Source organism: Drosophila navojoa, chromosome 4 (genome assembly GCF_054131105.1).
Source record: "Drosophila navojoa isolate 15081-1374.11 chromosome 4, UAZ_NAV_1.0, whole genome shotgun sequence".
Classification (NCBI taxonomy): domain Eukaryota; kingdom Metazoa; phylum Arthropoda; class Insecta; order Diptera; family Drosophilidae; genus Drosophila; species Drosophila navojoa.
In genome coordinates, this window is record NC_142892.1 from 3,961,689 (window position 1) to 3,978,888 (window position 17,200).

General features: G+C 41.7%; 1 protein-coding gene across 2 annotated transcripts in view; it reads left to right on the forward strand.

Annotated features, from left to right (window-relative positions):
• The first annotated feature begins 1,075 nt into the window (after positions 1-1,075).
• Positions 1,076-17,200, forward strand: part of Dnah3 (dynein heavy chain 3, axonemal) — a 38,749-nt gene continuing 22,624 nt past the window's right edge. For both annotated transcript variants that reach the window (XM_089259931.1, XM_018102615.3), the window contains exons 1-24: positions 1,076-2,036; positions 2,099-2,302; positions 3,634-3,675; positions 3,767-4,042; positions 4,105-4,256; positions 4,403-4,494; positions 4,561-4,708; positions 5,729-5,845; positions 6,607-6,773; positions 6,824-7,115; positions 7,261-7,852; positions 7,918-8,129; positions 9,813-10,003; positions 10,230-10,414; positions 11,294-11,411; positions 11,522-11,669; positions 11,729-11,886; positions 12,292-12,358; positions 13,123-14,013; positions 14,072-14,176; positions 14,233-14,403; positions 14,772-14,919; positions 14,985-15,083; positions 15,168-15,282. In XM_089259931.1, the coding sequence (XP_089116057.1) occupies positions 1,808-2,036; positions 2,099-2,302; positions 3,634-3,675; positions 3,767-4,042; positions 4,105-4,256; positions 4,403-4,494; positions 4,561-4,708; positions 5,729-5,845; positions 6,607-6,773; positions 6,824-7,115; positions 7,261-7,852; positions 7,918-8,129; positions 9,813-10,003; positions 10,230-10,414; positions 11,294-11,411; positions 11,522-11,669; positions 11,729-11,886; positions 12,292-12,358; positions 13,123-14,013; positions 14,072-14,176; positions 14,233-14,403; positions 14,772-14,919; positions 14,985-15,083; positions 15,168-15,282 (4,919 nt within the window). In that variant the 5' untranslated portion in view covers positions 1,076-1,807. The remainder of the gene's footprint in view (positions 2,037-2,098; positions 2,303-3,633; positions 3,676-3,766; positions 4,043-4,104; positions 4,257-4,402; positions 4,495-4,560; positions 4,709-5,728; positions 5,846-6,606; positions 6,774-6,823; positions 7,116-7,260; positions 7,853-7,917; positions 8,130-9,812; positions 10,004-10,229; positions 10,415-11,293; positions 11,412-11,521; positions 11,670-11,728; positions 11,887-12,291; positions 12,359-13,122; positions 14,014-14,071; positions 14,177-14,232; positions 14,404-14,771; positions 14,920-14,984; positions 15,084-15,167; positions 15,283-17,200) is intronic.

Below are 17,200 nucleotides of genomic sequence, written 5' to 3' on the forward strand. Positions count from 1 at the left end.
GGATACCGCAACACACGGACAGCATTTGACCATTAATCAAATTTCCAATTAATTTGCCACAATTAATTGCAGCGATAATTGCGTCGTGTGTGTTATATATGAATATGTATATGTGTAGTTAGTGCTTCAGTTGTCTTTTGCAATTGTGAAAAAAAAATAAATGTACCATTTTTATTTAGAGAACTGCTTTACGAAGATAACATTAAAACAAGCAGCAAAAATGAGAAAAATATATATTTATGATTTTCATTTTTTATACTATATTCAGGTATTTGTGCATGCATTTATACACCTACAAAAATGTACACATATATTCAAGTTTAAGACTCCCTTCTTACGAATCAAAAAATATGTTTATGTCTGTCAAGATTTGTCGCATCATTCACGCAAAGCAGCTAATAATTGCAATAACATTATATTTATATGATGTTTATACAAAATCATCGTCATATTGTATCAAATTACCAGTTGTCTTTGCCAATTAACCAAAAAACTTTATTTATATTCTTTGTTTTATTGATATATCCTATTCTGAATCCTATTCAACGACTTAAAAAACCCCTGACATTTATCCATAGCTTGATATTTTAGTATAGATTTTATATAGATTTTTCTACTTTACAGTGCTTTCAATTGCTCCACAGACCAGCTTATTATTTAAATATATTAATTTATCCACACTTAATTGCTCAAGTGCGACACTTCAAGCTAAAATTAGCGATAATACTGCCAAATTGCTCATCACAGTTGGGTAATTGCATGTGCTGCAAGCACACATACATACACATACATATGTATGCCTGCAGTATATAAGATGGGAAAATGGGTGGAGGGAGGCTTATTATGATTATTATTATTATTATATTTATTATTGTGAGCATATAATCAGGTTGAATGACGAGGGCGAATGCGTTGCCAGTCACTGCGATGGGATAATAAATACACAGAGGACGTGGGGTGGGGCGGTTGGTTGGCTGGACGCAGCTGTAGGTCCTGGCATAAAATGGTTGTCCTGGCATAAACAGGCAGGACGTGTACTTATATCCTTTATATAGATGAGAGACGGAGTTCGTATTTGTTGCGCTTTATTAAAAAATGTGCGCAATTCAAGAAATGTTGCCCAGGTTACCTGCAGCTGGAGCAGCAGCAGCAGTTGCCTGGTTGCTGTTTATACAGCACACAAGCAAACACAAACAAACAAACAAACGCACACATGCACACAGGTATCAAATATTATTGAGCTGAAAGCAGGTGAGTGTAAGGTAGCAGCAGCAGCAGCAGCAGCCATTGATGGAGTGTCAGCCAGGACGCCGTGTCTGCTCGTCAGCTGCTGTTGGTCTAACTCCAATAACCACATTTGCAAGCCAGCAAGCCGTAGCCGGAATTGGAGCCGTTGCTGTTGCCGTCGAGGCGACAGCGGGTGGAGCGAATGCTGGTCGTTTGTCGGTTGCCAAGCGCCGGGTTGTTTGTTCGGGCTGTTGCCATTGCCACCGGATCCGAAGTTTGTTTATAAACATTTCACGTATATCAGCCAGCCAGCGAGCGGGCGAGCAAGTGGCCGGCCACACAAATGTCCGTGTTGTAAACTTTTATTATTAGAGTCTCGCTTTTTTATTATTTCAACATTTTTTTTTTGTTGTTTTGTTGGCGAACAATGTCAGAAAACATAAAAACAACAAAAAACGACAAAAACCTTATAGTACCCGGCAATAAAACAACAAAAGGAGCAAACATTTCCTTTTTTTTTTTAGTTTGTTTCCTTTTGTTTAACCCGGCTAACTAAACAGTAAAGCTTCAACCCATCAATATGGCCTCTAAGAAGATCGCGCCGGAACGGCGTCCCTACTGCGATCCCCGTCTGGCCGATGCAAATTTCCGCAGAAAGCGCTCAATGAACTTGAAGCAGCAGTCTGGCACAGAGGGGGCCAAAAAGACGGGCAAGAGGCCACTGAACGACTGTCCTTTCTTTGACTTGAAATATGGCTTCGATGAGCTGCCGCTGGATCCGCTCAAGGAGTTTCTATTGGAGAAGATCTGTGAGTCTAGATGGCAGAATCTATATAATACAAAGACCTAACCACATCCTTCGCATTTTCAGCTCACATGCAGAATGATACGATTGTTGGTCGCTGTAATCGTGAATTTGATTTTCATATATACGATTTGGTCAATGTCAAAGACGTTTACAAGGAATGCGACGATGATAGCCTGCAGAAGCTGAGACTCCAGGATATTGTGATGCCCGAGCAGTTCGAAATGCTGCGCGATGCCAAAGATCATGAATATAATTTCGATGGCCATGGTGAGTGCCAAAATGCCGAAAAGCAAAACTCAAACAACATTTGCAGGCAGAGCGAAACAAACAAATTGCCCAAACATCGTTTCGAGTAAAATTCAATAACAGTAGAGAGAACTTAACCACAATAACATCACACTTAATACCTTATTAAATGTGAAAAACATGCACACGGCAGACCCAAACGCCCACCCACGCCATTGAGCCCCAACTCCCATACTGCCGACATTCCCTTGAGCTCGTTGGAAAATTGCTCACCTGCAAACATAAAAATTTCAAACATTATCCTTTAAACATAAAATTTTATAACCAAAAAAAACACACACAAAAAAATAAAAACAAATACATATGACATTTATTTGAATATCCCTTGGGAGCCCAAACTGCAGCGCAGCCATAGAGAGCTTGTTACATGTTTATCATAGTATTTTATTTAATATTTGTATCGAATGTGGACATTTGTGTGCACTACATAAAGTATATTCGTTAGTTTGAAGAAATAAATAAAATAATTAAAAATTAATAAAAATATTATGAGCCTTGAGCAAAATAGAAAATTTATTAGCTATATTAGCTATTTATATAAATATATTTTTTAAATATATATAGCGTATACAGCAGTTGGTTATATCGACGTCTTTATGTTACGTGCATGTTTAACATGTTTGGGCCAAAGGTTGACTCTGTCGTTGGCTCTGTGATAAAAATGTTTCATTTTATGTATAGTTTTTTAATATTTAATATCAGACCATAGATAGATGTAAATGCAAACAGAATGCGGGGAATGTCACCCACACACACACACACACACACACACACACACGCACACATACACAGAGGGCAATACACAATATGAGGCGGCATAAAAGCATGTTGTTGATAAACATTAGCATATATAAAATGTGACAAACAGCATGATAGCAATGGGCAGGAGGCAAGCAGCAGCCGGGACGGGTATGGGTGGGGCTGTGGAGCAAAGGACGAGGTCCATTGGCCAAATTACAACAGCACGTGAGCACAAACAGAATAGCCAGCAGGTCTCATATGTTATTTTATTGGGGTATGCAGCGCCGGAAATGAAAATTAATTTGAGTTTAATCATTTTAAAAGGCAACTTTGCTGCACTGACTTTTATTTAAAACAATTTTCATTTGCGTGTGGCCTTTGGGCGTACGCAAAAATAATGAAAAAAGTACAAATTACAAGAAATCAAATATATAACACGTTCACAGACACAGAGACATGTGTGTGAGTGAATGCACACATATCAAGCTGATGTGCAAATATTAAATGCTATTTTCATTTACATTTTGATTTTCATTTGTTTTTACTTGCAGATTGTAATCAATTTCCCTGGATTGACAAATGGCTGTCCGGCGGTAAAAAAATAAATATTTAAATATTTACACAGCGACAGCATTATTAAAAGTTTGATGCATATATCCCACATTCCACATCCCACATCCACAGAGCAACCGAGTGAAAAGGAAATTTATGAAATGACCACCAAACTGTTGGACATTTATTGCCAGCGACGCGTTCGCATATTCTACTTTAATTGCGGCACACGCTCCTCGCTCTGGACGAATCAGTTGCGTCGCCAATATGGCACGCCCTCGGAACAGATTGGAGCTTATAATACACCCTCGGCACGGCATTTGCGTGTGACGACCATCAATAAGAGAAAAAATTCAGGGAAAAGCAGCTTTAAGGCCGGCGATCATTATTCGCTGCGAACACCACAGGGTAAGAAGTGGAGGGGCGTACATATAGGGTTGTTCGATTGATAATACCCTAACTTTTGACAGAATGCCGAAATGAGCTAATACGTGTGGGCAAGATAATAGATGAGCTGCTAGAGCCAGTTCTGCAGGAGGCGCAATACAGTCTAGAGCATGGCTTGCTTCAATATAAAAAGAAGAAGCCGTGCCCAGATATAGAGAAGGAAGTACTGTTGAAGGTAAGAGCTGAAAAATTGTCCAGATAATACGATTGTCGACTTATTTATATGGGATCAAGTGCCAAAGATTATCAAATATCGAATTTGATAATATATTTTAATTTAACTCCTTCCATTTTCTACTCTGCTGCGATCTCTCTTTGTAGGCCAAATGCAAACGCGGCTTAAAGCGTATACATCGCAAAGATTTTGTCTCAAACGAAGACTTCCTGCGTTGCTTGAAGAGAATGGAATCAACGTAAAAGATATTCATCAAAGTTTTTCAGCTAAATGCTCAATTTCATTTTCCTTTTATGTTCAATAGTCATTTTCCCTATATGACACCGCTGCAGCCAGTGGAGCCAGAAGCACAAAAACTGAAAATGCTGCGTAAATATGAGAAGGAACTCTTGTTGGCCGATAGCAAGTTTACGTTCGCCATACAGAAGCGCTATAAATGCCTGTTGAAAAGCGTAAGTTACACTTGTTGCAGCTAATTTGATCTATACCTGAGAGGGTATATTGGAGGAATTGGAGGCAAACCAGAGGAATATTATAAAACAGTTAGATTTCCTTCACTGTAAAAATTTGTTGTATAAAAGTAATTGTGCAGGGTATATTTAAGTGGGGCACACCCTAGCCGAGCACGCTGGCTTGTTTTCTATTGAATTATGCAGCTGACCAACATATGCTAAAAGGGACATGCCGAAAAGCTAACTCTGACGAGATCTTCAGGCAGCTGTGTAGCTGAGCTGAGCCATCATAAAAAGCTCATCAAAAATGAGCACCGACACAGACATAAATAACTTTTATGCGTTGGCGCCCGTGGCTGCTTGTCCGTCTATACAACTGTCCATCCATCCTACTGTCGGTGTCCGTGTCCGTGTCCGAGTGCGAGTGCGAGACGGACATAAAAAATGATAATAATAAACTTAATACAAAGTAAATATGTGTGCGTGAGCGTGCGAGTAAATTAAGCTGCGTTGCCTTTTGGCTGCTGAAACGTGCTTATAAAAATTATATAATTCATAGCTCATAAACATTGTGCGGGGGCGTTTTGTGGCGTGGCCCAAAGTTATGAATAACGTGATTAGTTGTTAAAAAAAAATAAGAACGGACAATATGAAAAACAATAAACAAACAAACAAACAGCGAAATAAACAGTGGGAGTGTAAAGGTGACGATTTTATGAGGATTTTATGGGTCTTACGGTCTTTAGCTCGTAACTGCAGCACTTGACGGATGAGGTTCCCAATCATTCCCTATACTTAAGCAGCGCGACTTCTAATAATCTGTGGTTTGCATAGAAAATCAATTGTAATATGGGCTTTAGCTTCGATAATTTAATGTCTCTTTTCTCATTCAGTCAATGAAGTTCAGGTCCTGATTTCTGTCAATTAAACTGTTAACTGATCATCAATTAAGTCAGTTAATTAGGCATTCAAAAAGTTTTATTTAGTTGCAGCTAATGATGCTTTTGCTTGCTTTTGCAGATGTCTGTGCTGCAGCTGGATACGTATCCCTCCCGCCTAATACGTAAGTCCATACGTAACATCGACGCACGTAGCGCTGTGCTGCAGGATGCCTACAGATTCATACTTCAGGAAGAGGTAAGAAGTTTAATGTCAACACGTTGCCAACTACTCATACACGGACTTCATCTTCGACTCTGAATGACTGACTGCGACTGCGACTAATGCTGCGACTCAGACTCAGACTAAGACTAAGGAGAGTGGGTCTACTAAGCATCAACATTATTAGCAAACTTAACGCGCGCTCAAAAAGTTTTCGGGCCAAAAGTTTGTCAGCGACGAGAACATATTAAACACGCTCCCAGGACGTGAGAATGTCGAGGTCTTAGCATACAGGGAGACAGGGAGCGCGACGCCCTGAAGAGCAAGAGGAAGAAACGAAACGCGTGTTGATGTTTTGACGTGTGCTTCCATGAAACTTTCGGCTCAGATAGAAATGCTGCTTCAAGTAAAGCACTTGCCACACCCCCAAACTGGCAAATCAGTGCAGTCAACTTAATGAGCAACAGAACTTAGCATTATCTATGAGAAGTCGAATGCTAATGCCCCTCTCTCTACTCTCGACTCTCGACTCTCTACTCTCTACTCTCTACTCTCTACTCTCTACTCTCTACTCTCTACTCTCTACTCTCTACTCTCTACTCTCTACTCTCTACTCTCTACTCTCTACTCTCTACTCTCTACTCATGTACATTCTTGTCGACAAAACTATGATATGCTTTGCAAGTGTATAAAACACGAGGCACGCCTGTCAGCTTTCCTTTGCCGCCTTGGGGTGCTTCTCAAACTTTATCGTACCTGAGCCATGTGATTCAGTTCGACTAATCAACTCGTTACAGAAATATTGGCCCCACCTGCCGCCCGAGGTCATATTATTCGATTATCTGTTCGTGGGAGAGCGAGGCATACGGCCAGAGTTTGCTGTTCTACTCATCGTTTGCCTCATCGATCTGCAGGAAGATTTTCGCTACCATGTCAAGCGCTCCTTTCTACGCTATCTGCTACAGTGAGTAATCAGCGGTCTTTAAGTTTCTTAGACGCAACTATGTTTTACAGATCCAACATGGAACGTAAGCGTCTGCAGCTGGAGCCGGAACCGCCAGAGTTTCCTATTTTAACCATCACCTCGCCTGTGCCGTGGAGATCACGTCTGATGCTCGCCAAGAGCCGCATTGGGGAGATGCTCATGATTACGCATCCCACGGTGCAAGCTCTGAATCTGCTCTGGCATCAGCTCTACGGTGATTTGGTCATTGTCGATTTGTCCAAATTGTTGCTCAGCGCACGACCTTTGGATGCGGACGTGGTGCAGGAGTTTGTCCGGGATAGTTGTGCCCAGATTAAAGATGTGAGTAGAGAAAGGCAAGGTTGTATATGAATAGGAAATCTCAGTTCGACTGGCCTGCGATAAACGGAGGATATAAGGAAGCTTTTAAGCATTTCCCGCTTTTGATTTTGAGCCAGATAAACTTTTCTCTATTTTTCTTTTGCAGCTCCTGATCAACGATTGGCTGCCCCGCTGTGCAGATCTGATGGATCTGATGCGTAATAGCTGGAAAGATATGGTGCCCATGACGGGCAAGTATGGGGGACGTGCAGAGACGCTGTTTAAATGCGTTCACGCGCTGATGTCGCGACATTTGGAGAGTTTGATCAATAAGAGTTTGGCCTATCTATTCAAAGTGTTGTGTAGCTATAAGAATGGCAATAACGTCGATCAGTATTCCATGTTTGATAAGAAGCTGCAGCGTCGACCTTTGATGGCACTCACTGTCTCTGTCGTGGGCGCTCATTTTGATAACGAGCCCATCGAAGTTGGACCCGGAATACGGGCTGATGAAAATATTTATGTATTCGATGCCGATGATGCGGATCCTTTTTTACAGCCGGGACAACAAGTGGGTCCAGTTATAGAAATCGTGCCCGACATCGATGACGTGGCTATGTTCGAAATAAACAACGCTAGCAAACTCTATATCTATCCCTATATGATAGAGCTGCCGGCCATTATAAGAGACATCTTTAAAAGCATTTTAGCCGTGGGCTATGATATACCACGTCTCGAATGTGTTATGACTGGTGGAGGTAAGTGAGAGGATGCTATAGCGCTATATAGTTTATTTCTGTAATTTTCGTTCATTCAATGTTAGCCGAGGAATTTGGCACCTTGAATTGCATTGATGAGGATCACGTGGATTTCCTAACACTATGCAGTAAAGTTGAGGAAATTGTGAGGGTCAATTGGCGCGGTATTAATGTCTACCTGAAGCCCATCTATAAATATTACTATGGTCTGTTCAAAAAGATGATAATGCCAATGGTGGAGAAGATATGGACGGATAATACCTTGCCCGAGCTGGCGGTGCGTATAACATGTGCCGTTAATCAAGTTTATAAATATGTATTCTAGTTGTGTGGGTGTGTGTGTGCACTTGTTATTAGATGGGTTTGCGTTGCATCCCTGACATTTGGCATACTCGTAAAAGCCTTTGGGCATTTGGCTGCGTCTCGCCTTAAAATGAATTTAATTATTTATTTCGATTTGATTATACGCAATGATGCGTAGAATTAACATAAAATTTCATTATGCAATATTAATAAACTGCTGACAGACAGTTTGACTTAGCGGCAGACGGACGGACGGACAGACGTACTGAAGAGCGGAAGAACTGACGGGCAATTTGTGTAATTGAACAATTTATCTGGCACAACAAACAGTTCAGTCTGTGTGTTTGTAGCTGCTACGGATTGCCCCTATGAAGACGATGCGCTAGCTATTATATTAGGCGGAAAACTAGCCATATTTTCTAGCTAAATTACTCAAATGGCTTTATATATAAAATGTTTGTATAGATATGAGAAAATCTTTAGCAACTCTCTGTATTTATTAGGCAAGTTAATATACTCCACCTGTGGCTCTTCAACTTATATTGAGTATCTAGGTAGTCTGTCACTTTGAGCTCTTCCATTTCTCTGCCAGTTCTCTTTCGAGCTCACAGGTCTCGACCTTTGCATATTTGATGCTAGCTGTGGTACGAGGCTTACAGCATTAATTTGGCATTGTTAATTAAACTTTGTTCGATTGGCTAATTCGCAGACAGTCTGTTGAGTGCACGAAAACAAAACTTGCCATGTCAATTGCTATGCATAAAATATTTGGTTAGATAGCTGCACATTAACAACATTTACAGTCACATAAAAACATATACACTTATATATATACGTGGAGCACTCAATTAACCCATTCTTGCCGGCCATTTGCAGTTCACATTCATTAAGCTGAAAGCAGCGCGACAATTTTACCATTTAACAATTTTTGTATTTTATTTTTATTTTTTATTTTTATTTTTTTTTTTTTTTGCGCAATTTATTTAAAATAAAAATTGCTTCCGATTGCCAATGCGCAGCTTCAGTTTTTCATGCATGTAATGCAGGCTTGCCTCTTTGCTTCTTCATGTATATATACCCTCTGCACTCACATGATATGTGTGCTGAAAAAAGGGTACAATCAAGTTGTGCAACTGTATGCAACAGGCTAGACTATATGCCATATACGAAACATATTTTAACACAATTATAGTAATAAATGTAAAATATATGCGTAGCACTTACTCTGCAGGAAAGTATGCCGTATGCTGGAATGTGAAAAAGGAAAGATTTAATATTGCATAAATAAATGCACAATGGGGCACAAATTGTTAATTTGCACAGGTATTTTATGTAGACTTGGCAGAGAGAGGGAGCTTGTAATGAGAAACGAAATGAAGAAATGAGAATAGAAATAAAAATAAAAATTTTTAATATAAACCTAAGTTGATAAAAGTATTATTTTAAAATACTATAAATGATATGTAACAATTTGTAAGAGTACAAAATATTCTCTGTATCTGATTCTGTTATTAGTTTCCACCGACGCACACATGCTCAGCAATGCAGTCATACATTTATATACGACTTTTTATTTTGTTGTTAAATGCATATTCATTTACAACGAGCGAGCGCCACGGCAATCGCATCCGCTGACTCACTTCGCTCTCTCCAACAGGTTGTTCAGGAATTAATGAAAAAATTGAATGCCATCACCGATACGACCTATTATCTGCGTGATTTCATACCGTTAAATTTGTTCCTGTTGGATAATCGACACGTTAAAGAATCGCTGCGGATGTATGTGAGAAATATCTACGATTTCATAATCGATTTTTACCGAGCTCTCAACATCAACGAGAATCGCGCGTAAGTAAGAGAATCGAGATGATGCTGATAAAATAAAGTAAATAATAATGCATAATAATCAGCAATTAGTTCATCAAGAACATATGTAGATATTATAATGGTATTTAGTTGTATATTAGTTTGATGTTGACTGTTTCGTCAAGTGCATTTCAGCCGTCTAAATGTTTCCTTTTTCTAACTTTTAATATGCACTTTCATTCACTCTAATTTTTTTGTGCTCCCTCAGCATATGCGAGGAGCTCGAGGAGATGTCGATGAAGGCGGGCGAGCGTCCAGAGGAAACACCCGAGGTAGTTGCACTGCAAAACTATATAGCCGAATGCCGTGAGATGAGAATATTTGCCATCAAAGATGAGATCAAGCTCGTGTTGAAACGCGTCATATTTCTGCTGACACATTCATATCTGACCAGTAAGTAAGGATGATGATGATGATGATAACTATATGAGCAGGTGGACAGGTCAGGTAGGGTCGTGTCGGGGGTGGCTAAAAGTTTTAGCTGTTTGTGCAGCTGGCAGCAAGTGGCATGTGCATTGCCCTGGCATGCCATTCAGAGCGTTAGTTTGCTTTAGACAGTTCCTGCTGTGTGTGTGTTTGCACTAGGTTGATGGAAAAGGGAGACGATGATGATGAAGGGGCAGCTTAACATAATTAACCTCAACTAACAAGCTGAGTCTACTAATTGGTTTTATAATTACTTGCGGTGAGACACCAAACATTGAGCTGCGTTAAACCCCCGAAAATGCAGCTTAATGAGCTCAACAAATTCATGAATGTGTGAAAGTTGCTTTGACAACCGACAAATGCAGACAAAGCCACCCTAGCGAGCACACACACACACACACTCGAGCACATATAGAATAGCTGCCTGGATAGACAATTGCGATTTATCGTCAAGTGTCGTGTGTATCTTTCAAATAGCTACAATGTGTGCATCAAGTCTGCCGTTCCGCCCCTCGGTCCATTTGAATGTGGCTTTTGTCACACCAAAATGCGAGGCGACGTAGCCAAACTTGTCAGCAGGAGAGATTGTGAGCTTGTCGAAAGTGGGAGTGGCGGTGGCAGGTGGCCATCAAAGATACTCGTCGTAGTACACATAATTAATTAGTTTGCCCGAAAAACGCGCGTAGCCAATTAATTAAGAGTTAAGCACAGTTAATTAAGAACATGCACAGCACATGAAAAGATTGAAGGGAAGAGACTGAACAAGAGAGAGTGAGAGAGAGAGAGAGAGAGAGGGAGAGAAAGCACAAGCCAAAGTCAAGTCACTTGATTCCACTTATCCAACAGGCGATGAAATTCATCTGAATTCCCGCACATTTATACTGCCGGGCGAACTTGAAGAGGTCCTCGATCTGAGTGCCGCACGCTTGTCTGTGGTGCGGGACAACCTGGAGCAGGCATTGAGGTAAGCTGCAATTCTACATATGATTGAGATGGAGTGGGATGAGATTGATTGACGGATTGAATTATTAAACTGCTATCGTACTAAAATAATATTATATATCCACACTACAGAGATAGACGATTGTTGTTCGAGAAGTTGCTTATTCAGGAGAAGCGCACAATGGATGGCTTCCGCATCAAAGAAATGCGTGAGGTGCTCACCCTAGACGATCTCAAGGAGCGTGTCGATACAGTTGATGAGCTCTTCACTACCATCGAGGTAAGTACTGAACAGGGTATTTGCATTTGCCCAACTAATCCTGATTGTTTGTTGGGCAGAATCTGAGTCGTGAGGCGAAGAACATTAATGTGGAGGAGACACTGCTGCAAATTGATGTCTCTGCCTTTCCGCTGCTGGCCGAAATCATTGAGAAAATGGAACCAATTGAAAAACTATGGAAGACATCGTACGAATTTGAAAAGGATTATCTCATTTGGTAAGCAATGTTAACTGCCAAAAAACAAAAGAGGAAAACGAAAATTGTTTGCAATTATTTGAGACAACGAGACATAGTCTCAAGCTGAGCACCTCTTTTGGTCCCTTCATTTTGGGGCACTTGTCGCAAATGACAAAATATTTGAAATTGAAGTGCCTGCCGGGCAGACAGCCTGACAGGCAGGACTAAGCAACCTGCTGCTGGGCAAATCCGCAATGCAAATGCCAGCAGAAAAGTTGACTTCAAGTGCAGCGGAAAATAGCCAGATTTCGGCTTGTTGTTGTTGCTGTTGTTGTTCAAGTTGTTGCTGTGTGACAAAAACTTCTGCTGGCAGCATTTTTTCGTTTTTCTTTTGCTTTTGCTTTTACTCCAGTTTTGTATATTTCTATTTACATCTTTTGCCAGGATGTTCGAGCGCTTCGAATGCCTTAATGCGGATGGCGTGCGGGAGCAGATCGAGTCCATGTACAAGGTAAGTAGTTGGAAGTCGGAATCGGAAGTTGAAGTTGTCATTGCGCAGTCAGTGCCAGGCGGAAATAAAAACTGAGCGACGAGCAGTAAAGGCAGCATAGCAACTGCTACTGCACAGTAGTTGCAAAGTTTGAGCTCTTCTATCGGATTTCTGGCCAGCATGCATAGCTCTTCCGTTCATGTCTGTTGCGTCCATGTGTCTCCTGGTTCGTAAGTCAATGCTACTGCCGTTGAAATTCAACTAAAAACCTCAGGCCTGCTGCCGAGCCAGCCGAAAAGTATGCAACCAAAAAAATCCCACATATTTGGCGAAGACTAAGAGTACGTGGGTGTGTTATAGCTGGGTAGCCTTAAAAAAATGACGTCGCCTCAAAGCTCAAAGCTGCAAAGGCAACGGCAGCCGGATTGAATTTTTTTTGAGGCGTAGCATTAGTAGCTGCAAGCAACTCAGACGGCTGTAGCCGACTGCGAAATGACTCTGTTTATCACATAATAAGTTTACTAGAGTTCCAATCTTCAACATGAACTAAATTCTCTAATAAAGTTTTGAGCTATATGAGCAGTGTATATAAATTTAGTCGCATGGGTCTTAGCGCCCATTAAGTCGGCTTAGCCGACGCATGAGGGAACCGCATTGCTAGCTGGCTTTAAGGAGACAGACACACACGGGCATTCCCACACACACATTCTCATGACACTTGACTCTGCGCGTTTCTCTCTGTCCCCCCGCTAATCATCATTTCGTTCATCATTATCCTCAACCAGATTATGCACAAGCTGTCGCGCCAGTTGTCCTACAATCCGGTTGCCAAACGCGTCGCCGAGCAGATACGCATCAAAATTGAAAAGTTCCGCGTTTATTTGCCCGTGTTGGACTCCATCTGCCGGCATGGCCTAGAGAAACGGCATTGGGATAAAATTTCTGCGATTTTGGGCCGGCAGATAAATCCGCGCCTCTACCCAACGCTGAAGGACATGATTGATGCGGATATTATGAGCATACTGCCCGAACTGGAGGAGATTACGAATGCGGCGGGCAAGGAGTACGATTTGAATATGGGCCTGAAGAACATGCAAAATGATTGGCGCGACGTTATGTTCGATGTGCTGCAGTATCGCGATTCCGATACCCATCTGCTGGCCTCCATAGATGATATACAGACGCAGCTGGACGATCACATTATGCGCACGCAGGCTATGAAACGTTCGCCGTTCATTGTCGCCCTCGGCTCCAAGGCGGATGACTGGGAGGAGCGACTGCTGCTGGTCCAGAATATTATTGATGCGTGGACAAATGTCCAGGTCACTTGGATGTATTTGGAGCCCATTTTCAGCTCAGAGGATATTATGCGTCAAATGCCATTGGAGGGCCGAAACTTCAAAGCTGTGGACAAGGTCTGGCGACGTATTATGAAGAATACGCTGAAGGATCAACATGTGATGGTGGCCACCGAATATCCCAACATGCTTGAGATATTTACCAAAGCCATTGAGGATCTCGAAACGGTGCAGAAGGGCTTGAATACGTATTTGGAACAGAAACGTTTGTTCTTTGCCCGCTTCTTCTTCCTGTCCAATGACGAACTGCTCGAAATACTTTCCGAGACAAAGGATCCCATGCGCGTGCAGCCACACTTACGCAAATGCTTCGAGGGTGTAAGGCCTTACTCCCATCATGTCCATGCTCCCCATAATAGCTCTTAAATACTTTCAGATCGGCACTCTGACGTTCGATGACAATATGGAGATCACGCACATGATTAGCGATGAGGATGAGCGCGTCAGTCTAGTGCGCAAAATCAATCCACAAGCGGCAAATGTAAGAGAGTTTTCAATTGACTCGCATATTCCTACTAAATTCATTTCATAACACAGGGCTTGGTGGAGATTTGGCTAAAGGAGGTCGAGTATGTAATGCTGGATAGCGTGCTGGAACAAATGAAGGAATCGTGGGAGGATTATACCCTTGTCGATCGTATTTCCTGGGTCGTATCATGGCCCGGACAAGTTGTCCTGGGCATATCCTGCGCCGCCTGGACCTTAGAGGTAAGCAAACAACTTTTGCTTTAATCCATTTCAACCGCAAAAAGCAAACCGCCACACAAAGGCGAAAGAGCCACAGCTCCTGTGCCAGCAGCAGCTGTCTGTCTCACTCTCAACCCTCTCTCTCTCTCTCTCTTTTCCCACTCCATCCCATGCACTGTCTCTCCGTCTGTCTATCTGCACGTCTGTCACTCTGTCTCTGACAGTGCGATTAGCCGCGCTGGCTTCGAAGTTCTTTGTGCCTGCGCGCTTTTCCCTGCTGGGCTTTGAGCGTGTTTCTCACAAAATTGAAAATCATATTTTGCCATTTATTTGCCCACCTGCCACATTTTTTATGCACTTTATACCCTCCGGCTATTTACATTCACCAGGTGGAGGAAGCCATCGAGAAGAAATTCCTGCCGTCATATTTGGAGAAGTCCAATTTACAAATTGGAGACCTTGTGCGACTCGTCCGCACAGATCTTCAGACTGGCGTGCGTATTGCTGTGGAAGCGCTCATTGTGCTGGATGTGCATGGTTAGGCAACTATTTCGCCAGTTATCTTTTATATAAGCTAAATCAAATTCCTCCTAATCTAACAGCTCGCGATGTTGTCAAGTATTTGGTGGATATGCGCATAACTAGCATGCAGGACTTTGATTGGATGTCACAGCTGCGCTACTATTGGAAGGTCGACGAGAGTGAGTTCTATCTCTGTGAAATGCTTGCTTTTTTAATTTACTTTGTGGCTATGTTGTTGTTTTTGTTTTTTTTTTTTTTCGCAGAGAACGAGGATTGGATGTGCGTTAGCATGGTTGTTACGGATGTTAAATATGGCATGGAATACCTTGGCAATTTGCCACGCTTGGTTGTTACGCCTCTCACGGATCGTTGCTATCGGTGGGTAACAAAAATTATCTACACACGTACTCTCACACACACACACTCACACACACCTGCAGATTTTAATTGACAAAACGTTTGCAAAGCAGCTGAGCCATTGGCTGCTGCTCTCGCCGCTCTAAAAGTCATGAAAGGCAACGTTTATTGGAAAAATATTTATTTTATTTCACTGCATTTTAAATTTATTTTCATTTTTCAACAAAATACGCAAAAAGAACTCAAAGCCTTTTTGTTGCTGCTGTTATTGTTGTTGTTATTTAAGCTTACGACAAACGCAAACGGCAACAACAACAGCAGCAGCAGCAGGCGAGAGCCAGCCCGTTGCTGGCAAGCTGGCAGAAAGGACATTTTAATGGGGTTTCCGATAAAACTTTTATATTAAACAAATAAATCAATGTTGGACAGTTTTTCACACACACAACGCACACACACACACACACACACACAAGCATAGTTAAAGCGAACAAAAAAGGAAAGTATAGATATTTGTATGACCAGACCGGAAATGCTAAAAAATATACAGCCAAGCAACGCGAAGCTGGCTGCGCTGCCAATATGATAAAAATATGAACTTGCAAAGGCAAAAATGAAGCAAAAATATAAATGAGAGTAAAAGGCCTTTGTCATTCGAAAGCTTAAATACCCTATAAAAGGAGTGTTCAGCTATAGCTCTCTACCCTTTGCTCTCTACTCCCTACTCTCTACTCTCTACTCTCTACTCTCTACTCTCTACTCTCTACTCTCTACTCTCTACTCTCTACTCTCTACTCTCTACTCTCTACTCTCTACTCTCTACTCTCTACTCTCTACTCTCTACTCTCTACTCTCTACTCTCTACTCTCTACTCTCTACTCTCTACTCTCTACTCTCTACTCTCTACTCTCTACTCTCTACTCTCTACTCTCTACTCTCTACTCTCTACTCTCTACTCTCTACTCTCTACTCTCTACTCTCTACTCTCTACTCTCTACTCTCTACTCTCTACTCTCTACTCGATTTCACTATTTCCACTAATCAACATCATTATCCCTTCCATTTATAGACAAACGATTTCACTTTATACAAACCGTTCAAGGATCTCCTTTTCTATTTGTCACAAACATTTGCACAGCTTTATTGTACCCTTGTTCTTTGCAAACGCTTTTTATGAGTGTAGGGCATGAATACTGGCAACACCACCAACAACAACAACCACAGCTAAAGCAAAAATGCCCATAAATGACAATTTTTATACTCATTCACGAAGTGAATTAGTATATTGGTTTTGTGCAATGTCCGTCTTGCTGTCCGTCCGTCTGTCCGTCCGTCCGTCCGTCCGTCTGTCCGTCTGTCCGTCTGTCCGTCTGTCCGTCTGTCCGTATGAACGCAGTTCATTTCGCCGCTATTGAAGCTAGAGACTTGAAATTTGGAACACATACTCGTGTATAACTCCGATTTATAAAGTGTTAAAATTTTCCCGATCCGCCCACTAGGGGCGTGGCAAATCGGAAAATGCATTTTCCGATATACCAGAAATCCTGTTAGTTGAAGAGCTAGAAAGTTGAAGTTTGGTATGTAGATCCGCGTTGACCCCCCAAGTCCAAAAAGCTATGGTGGATATATCTACGCCCATTGGGGGCGTGGCAAATCAGATAAAACTGTATCTCATAAAGTTCTAAAGCTAGAACGTTGAAATTTCGCACGTGAGCTAATGCTATAATTCTATAATGACTGATTAAAAAATTATATGTCTACGCGTACTGGGGGCGTGGCAAATCGGACCTGAAGATATAGTGATTTTTCAAATTTGGCTATATTTTAGGCACTATTGAAGCCAGAGACTTGAAATTTGGTATATATACGCGAGTTGACCTCCCAAGTCCAACAAGCTATAGTGGATATATGTGCGCCCAAAGGGGGCGTGGCAAACCGCAAA